Source organism: Peromyscus leucopus, chromosome 1 (assembly GCF_004664715.2).
Source record: "Peromyscus leucopus breed LL Stock chromosome 1, UCI_PerLeu_2.1, whole genome shotgun sequence".
Classification (NCBI taxonomy): Eukaryota; Metazoa; Chordata; class Mammalia; order Rodentia; family Cricetidae; genus Peromyscus; species Peromyscus leucopus.
In genome coordinates this window covers 75,829,807-75,852,185 of record NC_051063.1, presented here as the reverse complement: position 1 = coordinate 75,852,185, position 22,379 = coordinate 75,829,807, and the positions used below count along the sequence as shown (strand labels likewise).

Sequence of the window (22,379 nt, the reverse complement as noted above, 5' to 3'; positions counted from 1 at the left end):
CATGCACTCTGAAGACAGACTTGGACTCCTACTCAAGGGTTCTCCATCTCCCAATCGCAGAATGTGGTCCCTCAATCTAAAGTGCTGGGTCATGGTACTGCACAGTGGGTTTATTCTACTGCCCAGGACCAATGTGTTTACTAACTCAGTGAGCTAACAGTGCCATGCACATGACAGAGGATGCCATTTCACATCAGGTGCTCCTTGAATCCTCAGCACATTACAACATTGGGATCTTTTTCACAACTGTTTATTATTGAGTGTGGAAAATCATTCACCTCTATCTTGCTAATGGTCTTTGCTAAATTTTATTCTTGCGTGATGCTCCACCTCTCTTGAAAGTATGGACAAATGACTAAAATGGTGTGAACATTCAGGTTTGCTAATCAATTTGAATATGACAGACTCACGATGAAGTAACTGAGCAAATGACTAAACTGTGTCAAGTCTTCCTCTACACTATGCACAATGGCCAACACCATACATACAAACTCCATCAGATCTCACAGGTTCACAATCCACTCTGCGCTCCTCCCCTTGGAATCAAGAAGCCTCAATAATCAAGGAATTTAGAAGGAAAGTTGTTGGTTGTGGTGGCACATGCTTTAATTAAAGAATACTTTAATTCTCAGTACTCAGGAGGCAAATGCAGGCAGATCAATGTGAGCTGATTTCAAGGCCAGCCTGGTCTACAGAGTACCTAGACAGTCAGGCTACACAGAGAGACCTTGTCTCCAAAAAAAAAAAAAAAACCAAAAACCAAAAACAAAAAAGCCAACATTTTTGTATTGTTTTCCTTTTCCTTTCTCTCTCTCTCTCTCTCTCTCTCTCTCTCTCTCTCTCTCTCTCTCTCTCTCTCTCTCTCTCTCTCTCTCTCTCTTTTGAGACTATGTTTCACTATAGTCCAGGAACTTACTATGTAGAACCAGGTTGGCCTTGAACTCACAGAGGTCCACCTGCCTGTGCCTTCTGAGCTGAGATTAAAGGCCTGCACCACCATGCCTGGCTTTTTCCAATATTTTTAAGTGTGTGTAGAAAGCCAATGACCACGCAGCATCCAACAAGTCCCACAGGTGTGATGGGGCTGGTCCTTCCTTCCCTTTGGCAAAAGGAAGGATCGAACAAGGTCTAGATGTCCACATTTTGCTACACAATTAAAAAAATTAAAAATAAAAAACACACAAATATAGCATCCCTTATTGGGGAAAAAAGGTGGGAATGAAATATATGTAGCTACACGCTTTCCCAAAGGATAAATACAGGAGGTACAGTCAGAGACTAAGAATCTGGTTCCCAGTGGGGCGGGACCAAAAGAGAAGGGATGGGGACACACAAAGGTACTCCTGGGCACTTTTGGGATAACACAGTCCTTCTAGTTCTGTAGTAATGGAGAAAGCTGGGAAATGAAATGGAGCCACCAATGAATCGACCTGAAACAAACACCAGAATAAAAATGGCCACTATGGAGTACTATATTTTAAAAATGGCAGGAAGGAATCACACCATACAACAGGGCCCACGCAGGAGGTTATTGAGAGGAGGGTAGAGAAGGGGGCAAAGCATGGTCCCTGGGGATGAGGAAGAGGAAGGAGACGGGAGTAGACAGGCCGCCTTTTATAAGGAAACTAGTGAATGTGCACAGGGGGTGCTCTTAGTGGCTGCAGCTGAGTCTATCCTGTCAGGACCCTCAGGGCAGGTCAGCACAGACGCCTGAGTGCTATCGGAGAGGAGCACTCTGAATACAATGCCCCACTCTAAAACAGGCATGCTGTGCTGGCTGCTGGTGCTGGTCTACGCCTGTAATCCTAGCATTCTGCAGCAGCGCAGGACTTAACCCAAGTCTGAGGCCAGCCTGGTCCACACAGTGGCACGCTGATTGGAAACAGACACTGACGCTCAACCCTGAGGCTCTTCCTAGAGTGGCCCTGCTCACCAGTTCTGGAAATCCCTTCTGTGTGACACACTGAGGACAGTGAGCAGACAACTAGAGGAAGACAGTGCAGAGACAGAGCCTGTGCTGAGGAGTGTGAACTCAGGGCTTTTTCCACACTACGCAGCCTAAGCTGGTCTAGAACTCACTTCTTTCTATCTCAGCCTTCCAAGTGCCGGGATTGTGCATGTGTATCACCATGCACAGCAAATTCATGGCTTTTCATGAGCTAAAGGACGAGCATTCGTAACTAATAATACACCTCTGTGTCATGATTTGGGAGCTGGCTGGTGGCCAAAAGAAAGTATGCTGCGGGCTGGAGACATGGCTCAGAGGTTAAGAGCACTGGCTGCTCTTGCAGAGGTCCTGAGTTCAATTCCCAGCAACCACATGGTGGCTCACAGCCATCTGTAATGAGATCTGGCGCCCTCTTCTGGCGTGCAGGCATACACACAGGCAGAACATTGTACACATAATAAATAAGTATTAAAAAAAGAAAAAAAGAAAGTATGCTGCATACAGTTTGTTCACTGTGGCTCCTACTAGCTGGATCTGGGAAAATCTGAGTCTCAAATGACAGACTAATATTGAATAAAATGAAATTCCATTGGTCCATTCTGACATAAAGAAATTACCTGACTAACTACTGTAGGAGGGACACAGTAAAAAATGGCTACTGTAGCAGAGACAAAGTTAATGAGAGCCTCTGAGAGACACAAGTCAACCGACACCAGACATTCATATCTTCACATAAATAAAAGTATCTTTCAAATTATTAGTGATGCTGGTTGTGGTGGTGGTGGTAGGATTTGCTGAAAGAGGTGGAGGCAGGAGGATCACGAGTTGGATCACGAGTTTGAGGCCAGCCTGGGCTACACATTTTGCCAGGCGGTGGTGGCACACACCTTTAATCCCAGCACTTAGGAGGAGGAAACAAGAAGTGAAATGGCTGGGCAGAAAGGTGGGTGGAGACAGGAGCTTGGCCCCTTTCAGGCTGAGGATTTGGTGGAGGTAAGAATACTCTCTAGTGGCTGGCTCCTTTATAGATCTTTCAACATTTACCCTGATATCTGGTTCTGGGCTTTTATTAAGACTAATTAGGATTCGCGCTACCAAAGTGAAAGGCACTAACAGGACAGGAGACACCATCTTAACTGAGCAATGGATATTAACGACACTCTCAAGCGTCGGTGGCACAGCACTGGGAAGACTGATGTAGCCTGGCTAATTCCCGTATCGGAAGGTTACAGGGATGGAGTGACGGTGGCCCATAAAGAGCAGTAATGACAAGCACATGGGGCATGGGTGGTGGCAACTGGTAAATCTGCAGACAGGAAAGGAAGTTCTTTGTAACCATCTGCCACTGTTCTGAAATGATATCCAATGAAAAGGTAACAAAGAAAAACCTAGCCAACAGACTCACCTTTCTTCATTATTCAGTGTGCTCAGGACAGGATCCACAGACAGCACACCATATAACTCTAGAACATCGTTGACTTTGAAGCAATCCCAATCTTCATAGACCTGAGGACAACACAACATCGGGTTAACACTGAAGGACATAACCAAGAGCAGCCAGGTACTCGCCAGCCAGCCAGCCAGCCAGAGAAAGCAAGCATGTCAACAACCACGCTCCCACAGAGGCTGGCCATCAACCAAAAGCTAAACCAGAGCCGGGCATGTCCACAGAGCCTACCTGGCTGGTCTAATACTTGCTATGTGGCACACACTGACTTTAGACTCAAAGCAATCCTCAGGTCTCTACCTCCCAAGTGTGGGAACTGATGGTATATGACACTACAATCAGTTTAATTTAGTTTTTGCATCGGGGCCATGTTACTGTAGCTCAGGCTAGCCTTGAATTCTTGATCTTCCTATCTCAGCTTCTAGAATGGTAGGATTACAGGCATCATCTGATGCAACACCCTTTATTTTAAATACAAGTGAGAAGTGGATTTTGAAAAGAAAGGCAAAATAGCAGAAAAAATATTATAAAGTCAGAAATGACATAGGAAGGAAATAGATATGAATTTTAAAGTTGTTCCACTTTTGAATGACTTTTTCCCCTTTGGTTTTGTGAAAGGGTGCACTAGCTAGTTTTATGTCAACTTGACACAAACTAGAGTCATCAGTGAGGAAGGAGTCTCAATTGAGAAAATGCCTCCATAGGACTGGGCTCTAGGCAACCCTGTAGGGCATTTTCTTAATTAGTGTTTGATGTGGGAGGGTCCAATCTATTGTGGGTGGAGCCATCCCTGGGCTGGTGGTCCTGGATGCTATAAGAAAGCAGCAAGCCATGAGGAACAGGCACTTCTCGAATGGCCTCTGCATTAGCTCCTGCCTCCAGGTTTCTTGTAGAGACCTACAGAGGTTTCCTAGTGAGAACTTACTTACTCAGGGTCCGAGAATTTGAGCTTGCTTCACCCAGCAGAGCTGCATAAGGGGATGATTTGATCACGGGCGTGGTTACCAGGTGTTTGGAAGGGTCTACACTTGGCTGTGTGGTGTGCTTTGATCTAGCCAGGAGGAGGTCTTTTTGCCCTGCCCCTTGACATTATTATAAAAAGCCCCCTTTGAAGAGGCTGAAGGGACTGTTGGGTTTTGACCGAGGTCCTCCTGAAGCTATCCTGTGTTTCTGTCTTTCTCCTCTTTGCTATCTTTCTATCTAAAATTTTCTTATCCCTCTCTCCTAAGAACCCTTTTAAAAGGTGGGAGCTGGCCTCCCACACTTAAGTTCCTGTCCTGACTTCCTGTGATGATGAACTAATATGCAAGTAGAAGCTAACTAAACTCTTTCCTACCCAACTTGCTTTTGGTCATGGTGTTTTATCGTGGCAATAGTGACACTAAGACACAGGGTCTCACTATGTAGCTCAGATTGGGTTTGAATTCTCCACCCTTCTTCCTCTATTATAGGCATCTGCCATGACACCATTGGCTCCACATTGGCCAATTCTTTAAGAATGTTGTGGTAGCCAAACTAAGGAGTCCCCAAAGATGGTTATAGCCCAACCACTGGAATGCTAAGTATGTTACTTCACATGCAAAAGGAACTTGGTGTGGTGTTCAAGGACCCAGAGGTGTTGATAGCCTGGATCATCTAAGTGGGCTCAGTGTCAAAGAGAGAACCTTTTCTGATGGAAATGCGATATAAAAAAATATGGTCAGGCTGGGCGGTGGTGGCGCACGCCTTTAATCCCAGCTCTCCCGAGGCAGAGCCAGGCGGATCTCTGTGAGTTCAAGGCCAGCCTGGGCTACCAAGTGAGTTCCAGGAAAGGCGCAAAGCTACACAGAGAAACCCTGTCTCAAAAAAAAAAAAAAAGGTCAGAAAGATGTAGTGTTGCTGTCTTAAAGATGGAATGTAGGCAGCCTCTCAAAGCTGGATGAGGCGAAAGACAACCAGATCCTGCCCTCCCTCTGCTCCTGTAGACCTCCAGAAGAGAACGTGGCCTCTGGGTACCTGGTTTTATCCATTTCTCATGTCAGACTGATGGCCTAAACGTGTAAAATAACTTTTATTGTTGTAAATGTCTAAATCTGGAATAATCTGTTATAGTGACAAAAGACAATTCAAGCAGATGCGGAGGCTTTCCTAACGCTTCCTTTCTGAGGTAGTATCGTCTGTGGATGGATAGAGCTGGGAAAGGCTGTACCTTAACGAGGCAGGCAGGGCCCTTCTCCCCTGGCAAGGGGAAGTTCAGGTCGAATGGGGAGGAGAGGCTCACGGAGCTCGGCGGCCGCCCGGCAGAAGCTTCCGTCTCTAAGCGTTTTGGCTCTCCGCACCAGTGAAGGCCGCCAAGGCCCCCTAGACGCAAACAGCATTGCATGAGGTCACTTCTAAGGCCCCCAAAAAAGAACATTCCAAAAGCACTTTTCAAGTTTGACATAAATCATGTTTGCGAGTTGAAAAAGGCTCATGTCCAGTTTTAATAACATTGTTTGACTTATCCCAGAACAAAGATAGATACACACCTAAAATATTTAATTCCTTACTTACTATGAAATGGCAACAAACTACTCCATCAAATATAATGGAAGTATTTTGTTTCTTTTCTTTTTTTGAGACAGGGTCTCACTGTAGTACAGGCTGGCACTGGACTCTCTAGGTCATCCTCCTGTCTTAGTCTCCTAAGTATTAGGATTTCAGATGAAAACAGATGTAGTTACCCATGTAAGAACTTTTAAAAGTTAATTTCATCCCACCCAGCTATGACACTTAGGAACCCCATCAATGACCAGGACAACACGATGGCCCTAAGAGCGCAGCAGTGGCACACACACCTTGGTGTAACCAACAGCTCTCTAACTGGACTTGAGACCCACTCAACAAGAGGGGACCACGCCTGGAAACCTAGCTAACTGCTCGGTGCTAGTGAAGTTAAGGTTACTAAAGGAGAATCTACAGCCTAGTTTACTAATCCAGCAGAATCCCTAATGACAATCTAAAAAGAGTTATCCTTACACCCACAACAAAGTGTAGTCTCTCTTTTGTAACAGATGAAGACCACCACAGAAAACCACAACCAATCAAATGCAATGGATGCATCTACAAAACAACTCCTGCACCCAAGGCTCAGGAACTTGTAGACGAGGCGGCAGAGAGGTTGTAAGAGCCAGAGAATCAGCAACTTTGCAGTGAGATTGTGTCTCCTAGAAATACTGGAAATTACATTTGTAAAGTCTCTCCAACATAACTGCCTAAATGTGAGCTGAACAAGGACACCAACAAACATGCCGGATTGCATGGGAAAAAGCCCCTAAGACTTCAATCCTATACAAAGAAGTACATGCAACTGAGTAAAGCGGGGAACAGGAAAGGTGGCTCTCCCCAGGCAAGGGCACACAAATTGTTTGTCTAATGCCACACAGTCATGCCTGAAAACATATATACAATTAACATTATATGCACTCAACAGGTTATATTTAGGAATATATATATATATATATATATATATATATATATACACACACACACACACACACACACACACACACACACACACACACACATATAAATACATACATACACATAGTAACGGTTGATTGACAGAAGCCATAAACTTGAAGGCGAGCAGGGAGGGGCATCAAGAGGGTTTGGAGGAAGGGAGAAATGTATTTAAAAACAATCTTAGCCAGGCAGGGTGGCACAAGCCTGTAATCCTGGCACTGTGGAGGCAAAGGCATGAGGATCTGAGTCTGAGGCCACGGTCTTCTACATAATGAGCTCTAAGACAACCAGGGCTGCACAGTAAGACCCTGTCAAAAACCTTAAAAATAAATGACAAATATATATATATATATATATATATATATATATATATATATATATATAAAGTTAATTTCAGGGTCTGGAAACAGTTCAAGGGTTAAAGAACTGGCTGCTCTTGCAGAGGACCCAGTTCCCAGCACCCACAGGTGACTCACAATCACCCCTAACTCCAGTTCCAGGGATCTCATACCCTCTTCTAATCTGTGTGCACAGACATACAGGCAGGCAAAAATTCACAAAGAGAAAATAAATTTTAAAAAATTCTAAATTAATTTCAATATTGTTACTTGGGTACTGCTGACATCCAGGAATAGAAACACAGAATGAATAACTGGTTCTGAGGACTGCAAATTGGGGTGGTCAGGTTCTCATCAACCCGGACTCTGTCGGAATATCTGGTAAATGGATTTCTTTTTATGTGACTTTATCATACTGAAAAATAGGAAAAGACTATGTCTCCCAAGGTTTTCTGTTGTCAGTACAGCATCTGTTCTTTAGATATCAAAGATACCCACACATATACACAGAATTAATAAATGTAAAAATAAAAACTAACGCCTTTAATCAATCCTAGCACTCGAAGGCAGAGGCAGATGGATCTCTGAGTTCAAGGCCCATCTGGTCTACGGAGGTCCAGGAGATCCAGGGCTACACAGAGAAACCCTGTCTCAAAAACTAAAATAAATGAATGAATGAATAAATAAATAAATAAATATAAAACCAGGTGTGGTGGCCCATGCCTTTAATCCAGCACTTGGGAGGCAGAGGCAGACAGAGCTCTGTGAGTTTGAGGCTAGCCTGGTCTACAAAGTGAGTTCCAGGACAGCTAGGGCTATTACACAGAGAAACCCTGTTGTTACACATAGAAACCTTGTCTCAAAAACCCAAAAATAAAAAAAAAAAAAAAAAAAAAAAAAAAAACATGGGTGTCACTATTGAAGTTATGGGATTTCTCTGTATCACTTCTCACAATGCTGCCTTACTCTACTGATCTCAAGAGAGGAAGTTTAAAAATTCTACATAGCCTGAAAGAAAAACCTAGAAATTAACAAGCAGCACGCTGCATCAATGTAGAAAACCTTGCAAGTCCTCAGTACTCAGACAGATGGGAAGAAACAGAAGCAGCACCTGCAAGAGTGAAGAGAAAGAAAACCACCACATTCCCTGGACTCAGTGGTCACTTACAACACACTGCCAACCCGAGTGAACTTTAAGGAGAAGGAATACTACCCCTTCTGTGTTCACCACCTATAAAACTCCAATTTTAAAAACATTAAAATGCTAACTAGCATTAGCCCGGTGGTAGTGGCGCACACCTTTAATCCCAGCACTCAGGAGGCAGAGGCAGGGGATCTCTGTGAGTTTGAGGCCATCTGGTCTATATATAGAATGAGTTCAGAACAGCCAGGGATACACAGAGAAACCTTGTCTCAAAAAACAAAAACAAATGAAATCAGTATTCTAACTCTATAAAACACAATTACAAATGCCAATCCACAATACAGCCAAATGAAATTTATCATTATAGCTTTATATTCTTAACTGTGCAATAAGCTCTCTCAACCCTACCTTAAAGACAGATTCTCACTTTTGAGGGGAAGTGACCAGCATAAAAAGAAGAAGGAAGGCAAACTTGTCTACTCGCCATATGACGAAAGTCACTGTTCATTAAGTCCAAGAATGAAAGAAAGAACACATGGAGATTCAGAATTCTCAAGCTCTTGGACAGCATCAACTGCTGTCTCCAGGGTGCATTAGAATTAGCTGTACTTGAACCTGGGGTGGTGGCACACCCCTTTAATCCCAGCATTCTGGAGGCAGAGGCAGGCAGATCTCTGAGTCTGAGGCTAGCCTGGACTACAGAGTGAGTTCCAAGACAGCCAGAGCTACACAGAGAAACCCTATCTAGAAAAACAAAACAATAGCACTCCCCCACCCCCAAAATAAAAGAATTAGCTGTACTTAAGAAAAAATTAATTACAAATTCATCTTGCAATTTGCATTTCTTTCCTTTGATATTTCTGGCCTTAAAAAATTCAACAGGAGCCTGGTGGTGGTGTATGCAGGAGGCAGGTAGATTTCTGTGAGTTTGAGAGTTCGAGGCCAGCCTGGTCAACAGAGCTATTTCCAGGACAGCCAGAGCTGTTACACAGAGCAACTCTGTCTTGAAAAACAAAACAAAACAAACAATAACAACAACAACAACAACAACAAAAATCAACAGAAATATCATGGTTCTAAAAAGAAAGCAAGAAAGGATGTTTTTAGCTAAGTCACTTTCGGGGTGACTAAAAAGTACGACTATGCATTCATTCTATTGTTCAAGAATTGGGACAACAATTATGAAGACAGAAAAGATCTTTTTCCAGTCAACCACTTGAAACTAAAAGCATCCATTAGAGCAGCTTTCCAAAGAGTACTCACTGTAAAAATGCTCAAAAGTATCCACAATACACCCACCCCAGTTGCTAGGAATGGAATCAGGGCCTCATACCTTCAAGGCCAAAGTCCTCCTACCCAGCTTCACTATGACCAACACCATCCACTTATGATGAATGTCAACTGAGGTTATTACACCACACCAGTTCCCAGTCTAGAACTACATTAGGGAGCAACCCTGAAAACAAACCCAGATGTCAGGAGGAAGCTGAGGGCATACATTACCTGCCTGCCGGGCACCTGCATGCTGGTCTTTCTGTTTACTGGGCTGTAGGTCCATATCTTCATCATCTTCATAACTCCTCTTGTGCCGACTGGGAGTATAGGAAGTTGAGGGACTGACTCGAGCTTGGTTTGCATTGACATAGGCGTTAAATAAAAGGTTAAGAAGGCAATCATCTTGAACCAGATTATAATCCTAAATCATGCTAATCACATGGTTATAAAACATCACCAGTTTGGCAATTCAGTTAAAAGGAAGTACTTTTTAAAGATTTATATATTTTTATGTTTATGAGTTTTGCTTACAAGTTGGTTTGTATACCACATGCATGCATTGCCCTTGGAAGCCAGAAGAGGGTGTCAAGACTCCCTGGACCTGGAATTACAAGCCATTCAGAGTAGCTATGGGGACACTGGGAACCAAACCCAGGTCCTCTGCCAGACCAGCCAGTGTTCTGATTAGCTGAGTCATCTCTCTGCTCCTAAAGACTTTTGAAAAGAGGCTGGACTGCCAGTTTTTGTCATGAAAGTAAGAGGGTGTCGTCCACCTCCTCTCAGTGAAAACAAGACCGGACAGCACAGATGAAGTATCTGTCTGAAGGCACTGGGCAACAGTGAAGATCCTTGAATAAGGAGACAGCCCAAGGAAAAACTTCACATCCTTCTGGCTGCAGGAGGACCTTCCAAACTGTAGCTAAGATGAGTAGAGTTCTATCTCTTGCTGGATGGAGGAAACAAAGGCCAGAGCTCAAAGTCACAGAAGCAGCAGAAATTTGCAAAAGGGTATCCAGAGGAAGCAGCTATAGACAGTAGACCCAGGAAACTTTCTCTCTAGCCAAGCACCAAGTTTCTAACTCAAGTTTCTCGTTCCTGAAGGCCTAGCTGAGAACTTAAATGGAGACCGCACACAAGCATCACACATGGACCTGACAGAACATCCCAGGCATTTAAGAGCTAGATAGCCCACGTTGTTGTTGAGGGGCTATGTCTTGTAGAACAGGAGTAACTCTATAACCTATCTTGATAAATTCCTAAACCACTCCCTGACAAGAAAAACGTGATCCAACATACCAACTGCTAAAACCAAATTCAACACCTTAGAAGACAAGAAACTCAACTCTACTACAATACTGCTTTTTAGCAGATAATAGTAGTTAAGTAAAGAAACAGAAAATCTGACCTAGTATCAGATTTTTAAATCAGTGCAAGTAAACCCAGAGATAAGGGACTCTGGAATTAGTGGGTAAGGATTTAACAGAGAGGTAACTTGAAATATTAAAGGACGGAGCTGGAGATGTAGCTCAGTTGGTAGAACAGTTGCCTAGCTGCATAAAGCCCTGAGTTAACCTCCACCACTCCATAAGCAGGTGTGGAGGTGCAAGCCTGTAATCCCAGCACTCTAGAGGTGGAGACAGGATGATCAGAAATTCAGCGTCATTCTTGGAGATAAGGCAAATTCAAGCCCAGTTTAGGATACATGAAATACTATCTCAAAAACCAAAAGATGATGAGTAAACAGATGAGGAATATTCACAGAGAAATAGAAACACTGAAATAACCAGATGGAAAATGAATCTGAAAATAGACAATGTGAAATGAGGGAAACAACAACAAACCCCAAACTACCACCTACCCGTGACCCTGCCCCACCCCAGACCACTCAAAACACAGACACCAGTGGCCTGATCATAGACAGGGATGGAGGGAAAACAAACCAACTACAAACGAGGGAACCTGAACACAGGTTAACATTAACAATCCAACTAAAGCAGAATGAGGCAAAAAAAACCCCACAAAAAACCAAAAAACCATTAAACAACAAAATAAAACTCCAGTAAGTGGGTGTGCTCGGTGGGAGAATGCTTTGCCTGCTTCTAAGGAATTGGGCTCAACTTTTAGCAAGGGGATTTAAAACACAAACAAGCAAAAATGAACAAAAGATGACTATGAAAATAAAAGATCAGGTAGTCTTATAATTATGTGACTGACATTCCAAAAAAGGGCTGGGAAGAGAGCTCAGACCATAGAGCTTGCTTCCCCTGAGCATGCATTAACAAACAACAAACAAACCCCAGCACTTCAACCCTCTCTCTCCCCCTCCCTCCCTCTCTCCCTCTCACACACAAACACAAACACACACACACACACACACACACACACACACACACACACACACACACACAGAGTCTAATCTGTGTTTCAGTACTGAGATTAGGACAGAAAAAAATATTTGAAGAAATGCCTAAATTTGTTGCTGAAAAATATTCACAAACTGGAAAGTTCAACAAAACCCAATTAAGAGAAGCACATTTCCCAAGAAAAGGGCAGGGGGACCCCCTGTGGTGGTATTGTGTATTCTAATAAATTTATCTGGGGTCAGAGAACAGACAGCCACTAGATACAAAGGCTAGAAAATGGTGGCACTCACACCTTTAATCCTAGCATTCCAGAGATAGAAATCCCTCTGGATCTCTGAGTTCAAGGCCACATTGGAAATAGCCAAGCATGGTGACACACGCCTTTAATCCCAGGGAGTGGTGGTAGAAAGCAGAAAGGTATATAAGGCATGAGGACCAGAAACTAGAAGCATTTGGCTGGTTAAGCTTCAGGCTTTCGAGCAGCAGTTCAGCTGAGACCCATTCCGGATGAGGACTCAGAGGCCTCCAGTCTGAGGAGACAAGACCAGCTGAGGATCCGGCGAGGTGAGATAGCTGTGGCTTGTTCTGTCTCTCTGATCTACCAGCATGGATCCCAATAACTCGCCTCGGGTTTGATTTTATTAATAAGAACTTTTAAGATTCCTGCTACAACCCCCAAACTCCCAAACCAAAAAATCCACACCCAGGCACGCCATGGTTAAAAGAGAGGGAGGGTCTGAGAAGCAGCAAAAGGAACACAAAAGACACACCCCACAAAGGGATAATGAGAATGATAGCTAACCTTTCAGCAGGAAGGAGCGGAGGCCGAGAGAGCGGCACTCTATCATTAAAACACGGCTGAACAAAGTGTGTGTCAGTCAAGAACTTTACATTTCATGAAAATCTCCGTCAAAAATGGAAGCTGAAAGGAGTTGAACTTTCATGAAGGAATTCACCACCCTCAGACCTGTTCTTAAAAAAATTAAAAAAAGGAGGGGGAGGGCCTCAGGGAAATAATTTCACACAAAGAGAATCGGAGATAGGTGTTCACAAGTATAAATGATGTAGCTTTTCCTCAGTTTATACAAAAGACAGGTGACTGTTAAAACAAAGGGCCAGAGAAGCCGGGCGGTGGTGGCGCATGCCTTTAATCCCAGCACTCGGGAGGCAGAGGCAGGCGGATCTCTGAGAGTTCGAGGCCAGCCTGGTCTACATAGTGAGTTCCAGGAAAGGTACAAAGCCACACAGAGAAACCCTGTCTCGAAAAACCAAACCAAACCAAACCAAACAAAAAAACAAAAAAAAAAAACAAAGGGCCAGAGAGATGGCTCAGCAGTTAAGAGTACCTACTGTGTTTCCTACAGAGGGCCAGAGTTCAGTTCCCTGCACTAACATCAGACGACTCACAACTGCCTGTAACTCTAGCTCCTGGGTAGTCAATGCCCTCTCATGAATTAATTTAAAGCAGGCTGGGAAGATGACTCAATGGGTAAGAGCACTGACTGCTCTTCGAGAGGGTCTTGGTTCCATCCCCAGCATCCATGCAGTAGCCGGTAATTGTCCTTAACTCCAACTCTGGTCCCAGGGGATCTAATATCCCCTTCTAGCCTCTGAGAGCACAAGGCAAGCCCCTGGTGCACAGACACACATGTAGGCAAAAAAAAAACCCTACACATAAACAAACAAATTCCAGTAACACGGGCTCTACAGTTTATAGACAAATGAAATACATGATGACAGAAACACAAAGAAAGAGGGAGACCACAGAATGACACTGTTGAGACGTCAGAGATCAAGAGATCACAAGGAAGTGGTGATTAGAGGGATTTAATGCTCTAATATTAAAAGAATTTATTTATTCTAACTGCCAATACCAGAGAACCTGAAATTGGTAACTGAGTGTTTCGCTCAAGAACCAGAAAAACAAACTCTGGGGCTGCAGATGCAGGTCAGGGGCAGAGTGCTTACCTACCACGCAAAAGGGGCTGGATCCAATCCTCAGCTCTACAAAAAGGAAAAGAAAGAAAAGCTAAACACAGACAGAAAGAGATAAAAGGAAAGGGTAGGAATCAAAGGAGGCAGAAATCAGAGAGCATTAGAGAGGGCATTTGGCAAACTCCTGGCAACATTTGTCTTCAGGGGAAGAAAAATAAAGCAAGCACTGAGGACCAAAGAACCAAAACCGGAGAACCCATTTGCACTAAAGGAGACAGAAAAAACTATGCAAAGGTTTAAAAGGTCCAAGTTTGGCCAGGCTTGGAGGCTCAGGATGTAATCCCAGCAGTTGGAGGAGGATCAGGAGCTGAAGGCCTGCACTGAGCTGTATTAGACCTTGCCTCAAAACATAACCACTGATTAAGAGCACTGGCTGCTCTTCCATAGGACCCGGATTCAATTCCCAGCACCTACACAGCAGCTCACAACGGTCTGTAACTCCAGTTCCAGAAGATCCAACACCCTCATACATGCAGGCAAAAACCCAATGTACACTAAATAAATAAATCTTTAAAACAAAATAAAAAACATAACCACCAACCAACAAAACAAAACAAAACACCCCCCTAAACTCAACAGCTTTAACTAAATGATTGAAACATGTATTTGAAGATACAGCTTACTAGGGCTGGAGAGATGGCTTAGTAGTTAAGAACACTGGCTGCTCTTGAAGAGGACCCAGGTTCTGTTCCCAGTACCCACTCAACCAACTATAACTCCAGTTCAAAAGGATGTGAAATTCTCTTTCAGCTTCTCCATGGGCTCCTGTGCGCATGTAGTACATATAAACTCACGCAGAAACACACACATACAAAACTTAAAAAACTTGAAAAATTAGAATGCATTCTAATTCAAAATTGTACACTTTTCTTATTATCATAATACTTAAGTACCTATAAACCTATCTCAATCTATCTTAATAGTATTTCACTATAGGGATGTATCATAATTTAGGTATTTTTCTGTGATGGATACTTAAATTTATGTCTTACTAAAGAAAACATTTTTTCCTAACTAAAGTCACCAAGGTAAAAAGATTACAAATCTAGTCTGAACAGTGATCATTTAAATTAAGAAAAAAAAATTAAGACTCATTCAGCAGATAGTAAGGTTGAGATGAAGGATATCTCTTTGACCCATGAAGATTCCCCAGGCACTGGGACACAGTAGAAGGTCTGTCTTTCTGCGGTGGTAGATCGTGGAGAGCTTAAGTCAAGCTCCTGTTGAGGCTGTAATATACAGAAAAGCATTCTTAATTTTGTTAAGAAAAGTAATTTTCATATAATAAAATCAAAATAAATGTTGTTACCTCAAGTTAATGTAATTAACAAGCAATTCATTTCAATTTTATTTATTATTATTATTATTATTATTATTATTATTATTATTTTTGAGCCAGCCCCTCCGTACATAGCTCTGACTCCCATGGAATTTGCAGTCCTCCACCTCAGACTACTCCCGAGTACCGGGAAGCACGGTGAAGGCAGATGCTGCCACCACAACACGCTATGCTTCCAAAACTACCTTCTTTCCTTTCTTTTTTTTCTGGGGTGGGGGTGGGGTTGTCACTCTAGCTCGTGTTGGGCTCTAACTTTTAGCAATCCTCCTGCACCAGCCTCCCAAGTTCAGGGATTCCAGGAGTAAGCCACTACATCCAGCTTTCCAACTTTCACTTTGACTGTATTTATTCAATTCTTTCCTTGTGTGTGTGGGTAGGAGGGACATGAGCAAGCAGTGGCTTACGTATGGAAGGGGGAGGACAGCCTGCAGGAGCTGGTCTTCTCCTTCTACCTGTGGAGTTCAGGGACTGAACTCACCTCCTCAGGCTTGGCAGAAATTGCTTTTACGGAGTGTCTCCCAAACCCTTGAGCTATCGTTTTAAAAAACAAAACCAAGGGAAATCTTTTCAAACACAACAGCCAAAACAATGCCTTCCTCAAAGCCATGATACACAGTACCCTAGTTAGGAAATAAAATCCTTTTAAAACAGAGCATGAGCTCCATGCCAAAAGTCCTTGCTTACTGGGTATGATGCCCTGGGTTCGATTCCCAGCACTTGGGAGGCAGAAGCAGGCAGATTTCTGTGAGTTTGAGGTCAGCCTGGTCTACTGAGCAGGTTCTAGGACAGCGAGAGCTACACAGAGAAACCCTGTCTGGAAAAGCCGCCCCCCCCCCCATAAAATCAACAGTTTCACTACATCATTTTCACACATGTATTACATATCTTACTCATATTTAAGCTAGAAAATTTTTTGGTTTTGTTTTTTGTTTTGTTTTTCAAACAAAGTCTTATGTATCCCAGGCTGGCCTCAAACTCACTCTGTACTGAGGATGACCCTGAATTTCTGATCTGTTTCCTAGGTGCTAGGAACTGAACCCAGCGCTCATGCATGTTAGGCAAGCATTCCATTGTCTCAGTCATGTTCTCCACCTTCAAACCAAGTTTTTTGCCTTTTTTTTTCTTTCTAAGAGCAAGGTCTCATTCATTCATTTAAGACTTTATTTGGCAGACACAAACTCTGAGTCTGTGGCTGTGTCATGCCAAGATTACTGACTTATCAGTTTATGCTACTGTACACTGAGGAGGAAACCTTAAATAGTAATATAATCACCAATGCATTAGGACTCCTTAAGGAAGCATCAATAAAGTCAATCCATTAACTTGGCATCATATTTGTCTTATGGAAAAAGACACAAACAAAGCCTGAAGCTCCTCGTGTGTGTGTGTGTGTGTGTGTGTGTGTGTGTGTGTGTGTGTGTGGTCAAAAGAGTCCATGACTCTGGGTCTCCGTCAGAAGCTGCTGCAGGTCCTCAGTTAGAGTGGGCTCCGTCTCATCAGCCCACTAAACCAGAGCACTGATTCACTAGGTAGGAGCATTCTTCAGAATTGTACTAGTACTTATAAGTAGCTGTATAAATTAGCATCAGCCATCAACTCTTGGGAGATCTGAGTAAACAAAAAGTAAAAAGCCCCCCAAAAGCTGATGGAGCGAAAAAGTTCTGGATCCATAAAGCAGAGAACTAGACCCCAAAAAGGTAACAACAGAGGCCTCATCTTCCTACTGACCTGCCTGGAATCCTTATTTCCTTCCCAACAACTGACTATTAGGGTCTGTGTTTCAACAGAAAACACAGGAAAAACATAAAGCAAATGACAGGAGACATTATTAACTGTCTGGCTTATTTAGCTATGCTAATGGTCTGTGAAAATAAAATAAATTTCACAGCCCCAGCTATGACACCACATGCTGACCCGGTGTCAAAATGAAGTTCAACTGACTTTCACAGCTACATGACACCCAATCCTACCTATGTGCTTTCCTTACTTCTTTCCATCAGTGAAAAGTCCGTTTTAAAACTCATGTGTAGAGGCAAGCGTGCAGTAACACCCCTGCAGACCCAACACCTGGGGGGAACAAGTAAGAGGACACAAGTGCCAGGCCAGGCCAGGCAGGCTACAGAGCGAGATCCTCACACAAAAAGGTGTATTTTTGCTGGGCGGTGGTGGCACACACCTTTAATCCCAGCACTCAGGAGGCAGAGCCAGGCGGATTTCTGTGAGTTCGAGGCCAGCCTGGTCTACATAGCGAGATCTAGGACAGCCTCCAAAGCTACACAGAGAAACCCTGTCTTGAAAAAAACAAAACAACAACAACAACAAAAAAAAACAAAAAACAAAACCGAAAACAAAAACAAAAAAAAAATGTATTTTTTAAGTTGGGGATACTGCTCAACTCAGTAAAGTTTGTGCTTTACTTTAGGAGGCCTATGCTTCTTTAATCTCTATACCACCCCCACAACCTCCAAACAACCTCCCCCTAGAAAAATAGGGTGAGATTTCACTGAGAGAGTGACAGGATAGCTGAGTGGGCACAGGCACTTTGATTAGCTGAGTTTGAGCCCCAGGACCCATGAATGTGCTCTGACCTCCACGGTGTGTGCCCTCTGCCCCACAAAACAACAACAACAAAAAAAACCCACAAATATTTAATTATATCTACTTGAGAAAGTGTTAAGTCTAAATTAATCTTTCACCTTCATTTAAACAAAGACTGTGCTTTTAGTCACAGATACCTTGTCATTTACAATCTTGATAAAAAAATCTTTAAAAGAAAAAGAAAATTATGTCAGAAAAACTCTTAAAGACAAATTAAAAAAATATTCTGCCTGATTTTTAAGAACTCATTCACACACAAGACAGATACATTGAAGCCCAACCAAAGAAAAATGAATTTTTCAGGTGAAAAAAAAAAACATGCTAAAAAAAGTTTCAACTATCATAAAAGATACATACCCCACATTCTGCTATATCCCTGTATTTTCCAAAATGAAGAACCTATAACCAAAATAAAAGACAGAGTATTCTATAAATATAATTAATATTACAGATTATAAATAGAGCTTAAGAAGAAAGTAATACATACTCGTGCTTTTGTGTTCTGGTTAACCGTCTCATAAACTCCCATGTAAAACTCAGGGTCAAACATATCCTGAATCATGCAACGGAACTTGACAAAGCTGTTAGGTTTCAAATAATGAAGGGGGACTTCATTCAGTGATGGTACCTTCAAAGACAACAAACAAGCAAATCAGCAAAGGTGTCATCCTTAAATGTTAAGCACATACATATTCAATATCTAGCCCTATCCGGAAGCTATATGCTCTCAATGCTTAACGTAACTGCTGAGGAAGGAAAACCTTTCCTCTGAATTCTTCCCATCCTGTGATAACACTTGACCATAATAGGATGTTTTCCCTTCCAAAAGCATGTGCTACCCTCCCGCCTGCCTTCTCTATGTTCTGTTTCTTGTTTCCTTTCTGTTAAGACAAGGTCTCACTTTGTAGCTCAGAATGGTCTGGAATTCACTAATAGTCGAGGCTGGCCCCAAACTTGTCATGATCCTCTAGTGTCAGTCTCCCAGATTGTAGACATCACCTACTACAAAGAATTCCTGAACCGTTGCAATCAACAGAAAGGCATGCACTTTGATGAGTTCTCTGAGCATTACCGCATGCCAATTCTTTTAGGAGGGGACAAAACACAGGTGACAGCTGCTGGAGCCACGGTTTACCAGAAAGGAACAGTCGTTTACTGCCACCTAGAGGCAGCACAGAATCAGACCAAAGCCTTTCAACGCCTTGTACTGGGAACAGAAGTCCGCTCTCACTTCTCTACTTCTAATCACATGGGGGTCTCTACTCTGCTGAGAGAAACTACAGCCAGCCAACTCCCTCCCTGTAAACAGCAGTAAGCTCACCCATTTAGGAGCATTGTTTTCCTTCAGCTTTTCCTTGAAGTATTCAATAACTTTCTTCTCCCAGTCAGGATTAACTCCATTTTGGGCTGAAAGAGAAATGTGGTCATCAAAGCACAACACGGACCAACAGATTATATTCAGGTCAGTAACGTAAGCTTAACAGTTAATACAAGCGCAACTGGGACATTCACAGGTATTCAAGGAGCTTTGCTGCTGGGTGCTGGGTACCACAAACCCAGGCTGCTGGCCACACGGCTCTCTGGCATTAACAACTGAGAGGCAACACCCGTGGACTGGTATGTGGTTCACCTAGACCAGCACAAGCTACAGCAGATAAAGCACTCAGCTCAAAATACTCTTATGTATAGCAATACGCCCCAAATGGAAAGAGGTGAGTTTTTCAAATCACATTTGTTTATTTAGTGTGTGTACATGCACGCACACTTGCAAGGAGACCAGAGAACAACTTGCAGGAGTTATTTCCTGGGGATCTAACTAAGGGAATCTGGCAATAACCTGAAGCCTGTAACCTACACAAACAGTATAAAGAACACGGGCATCTTTGCTCCCTGTGTCTTATTATTTGCTGGATCACTCATAATAGTCTTTTCTAACCCACTACAGTTGCATGCATTATGTACATCTGCCTTCTAAATATTTTACTGTTTCTTTTTCTTTCTTTCTTTCTTTTTTTTTTTTTGTTTTTTTTCGAGACAGGGTTTCTCTGTGTAGCTTTGCACCTTTCCTGGAACTCACTTGGTAGCCCAGGCTGGCCTCGAACTCACAGGGATCTGCCTGGCTCTGCCTCCCGAGTGCTGGGATTAAAGGCGTGCGCCACCACCGCCCATAAGTCTAAACAATCTTAAGACTATCATAAGTCTAAACAGCTGTTATAATACTTAAAATACTTTTTAAAAAGACTTATTGTAAGTGTATCTGTGTATAGGCATGTGCACTTGAGCACAGGTGACAAAAGAGGCCAGAAGAGGGCGTCATATCTCCTTGAGCTAGAATTACAAGCGCTGGAAACTAACTGGATCCTCTGCAAGAGCAGTAAGTGCTCTTAACCACTGAGCCAGCTTTGCAGCTCCTGATCCAACCAACTATCTATGTGGCAATGTCAGTTAAGAATACTTTCCTGCCAGGCGGTGGTGGTGCACACCTTTAATCCCAGCACTCGGGAGGCAGAGGCAGGCGGATCTTTGTTAGTTCGAGGCCAGCCTGGTCTACAGAGCGAGTTTCAGGGCAGCCAGGGCTACACAGAGAAACCCTGTGTTTAAATAAATAAATACATAAAAACCAAAACCAACTGGTTTGAAAAAAAAAAATGGCCCCCAAGTGGCACTATTAGGAGGTGTGGCCTTGTTGGAGTGAGTATGGTCTTGTTGGAGAAAGTGTGTCACTGTGGAGTTAGTTGGCTTTGAGGTCTCATGTATGTTCAAGATACTGTGCAGAGTCACAGTCCACTTCCTGTTGCCTTCTGATCAAGATGTAGCCATCACCATGTCTGCCTGCATGCCACCATGCTCCCTGCCATGATGATAATGGACTGAACCTCTGAACTGTAAGCTGTCACTTCAAATTAAATGTTTTCCTTTATAAGGTCATGGTGTCTCAGCAATAGAAATCCTAAGACAGCAAACAAATAAACAAAAAAACCCAAACAAACAAAACAACACCCCCCCACCCCCCACCCCCGCCAAGTGCTTTAAATAAAAATTTGCCTGAGCATGGTGGTGCATGTGTCTGTGATGCCAGCCTGGGCTCTGTAGCAAGACCTCCTACCCCAAATTAATTTTGGATTTGTGTGATGTTTCCGTTTCATTAGATTTCAGTCAAATAAGACCAGTGTTAAGATTCCAGGTCATTGTTTTAGAAGAGGCAAATGTAGTTACCATGCTAAAAACTAAAGTTCTATGTCATCTAAACACCAGGAAACTAAGCTTCTACCCGATCTTCAAAGAAGCCAGGAGAAAAGCACAGGCAAATTCTCCAATCGAGCAGTTTGAACTGGTCTGGCAATCCGCTGTTCTCCTCCTAGTCTTTCTAGCAGTGGCCTCAGTCATCCCAGCACTAGCCAGTTGTTTCTCAGTTGTTCAGTCCTGCTGCCCGCCTGCCAAGGAAAGCCCCTGGGAAATGAACCGTTTCCCCTTCGTGTCTGCTCTCTTCAGGCTTTGTGTAAAAGTCAACAAATTCTTCTCCTCAGTTATCAAAATCTTAACGATCTCACGGAATAAAATGCGGCCCAATTCTAGAATTCTAAACATAGCAACAAAACAAAACCTAAGAGCAATAAGCTAACCTGTGCTTTTGTGTCGCCTGACTCTAGAATCAAAACTAAGACCCAATAAGGTCTCTGAAGTGGGCTGTGGATGTGGGTCAGCGACAGAGTGGTTGTCTAACTCCCAACACTATCAAGATGGGGGCAATCTTAGGAGGGTGTAAATGACACAGCTGTGACCTCAGTATTTGGGAGGTAGAGGCACGAGGATCAGGGGTTCAGGGTTCCTCAGTTATGTAGTGAGTATAAGGCTAGCCTGGGCTACATGAGCCGATCTCAAAGAAAAAAAAAACAAAAACCAACCAAACAAAAAACCTTTAAATTGTAATTCTGTCCTTCAACACCAATCATACTAGCATGTAAGTGATGCTCTAGCCTCCTAGCAGTACATATGGAGACAAGATGTCTGTTGTTCTCTATCAGAGAGGCTCGCCACCCAAAGTGGCAGCCAGTTCTCCACGACACATACAGTATTATCTGCGCTTATAGGTAAACGGTGCTGGTTACCGGCGGAAAAGTCACAGCCCACAGCCACAGCTACCAGAGTTACAAAGAGCTTTATTAGGAGGAAGAAGGGGATAGAAGGGAGGAGAGCCAGGCCTGGGGGCGAGGGAGAGATGGTGGGGGAAGCAGAGCAGAGAGGAAACAGAGAGGGGGGTTGGGGGGTCCACGTCCAGCTTTTAAAGGCAGATACATAGTCGCCAGCGCCCGCTGATGACGCAAGACCTGGAGCTGCGCATCTGTGGTAGTAAGAGCCGGCTCCTAACACCTGCAGGAGTGACTTCAAGGTGGTCAGAAGTGCGGAGTTATCTACAGAACACAGCTAACCCCCACCCCAGCCTGCATG

The 22,379-nt window shown here is 43.3% G+C and overlaps 1 protein-coding gene across 2 annotated transcripts in view; it reads right to left on the bottom strand.

The window, feature by feature from the left end:
• The window catches only part of LOC114704418 (minichromosome maintenance complex binding protein), a 54,433-nt gene that overhangs the window by 15,062 nt on the left and 16,992 nt on the right, over window positions 1-22,379 (bottom strand). For both annotated transcript variants that reach the window (XM_037210026.1, XM_028885678.2), the window contains exons 2-8: window positions 19,252-19,337; window positions 18,418-18,558; window positions 18,288-18,329; window positions 15,121-15,222; window positions 9,864-10,008; window positions 5,584-5,735; window positions 3,354-3,454 (exon numbers count right to left, since the gene is read on the bottom strand). In XM_037210026.1, coding sequence (XP_037065921.1) covers window positions 3,354-3,454; window positions 5,584-5,735; window positions 9,864-10,008; window positions 15,121-15,222; window positions 18,288-18,329; window positions 18,418-18,558; window positions 19,252-19,337 — 769 coding nt within the window. The remainder of the gene's footprint in view (window positions 1-3,353; window positions 3,455-5,583; window positions 5,736-9,863; window positions 10,009-15,120; window positions 15,223-18,287; window positions 18,330-18,417; window positions 18,559-19,251; window positions 19,338-22,379) is intronic.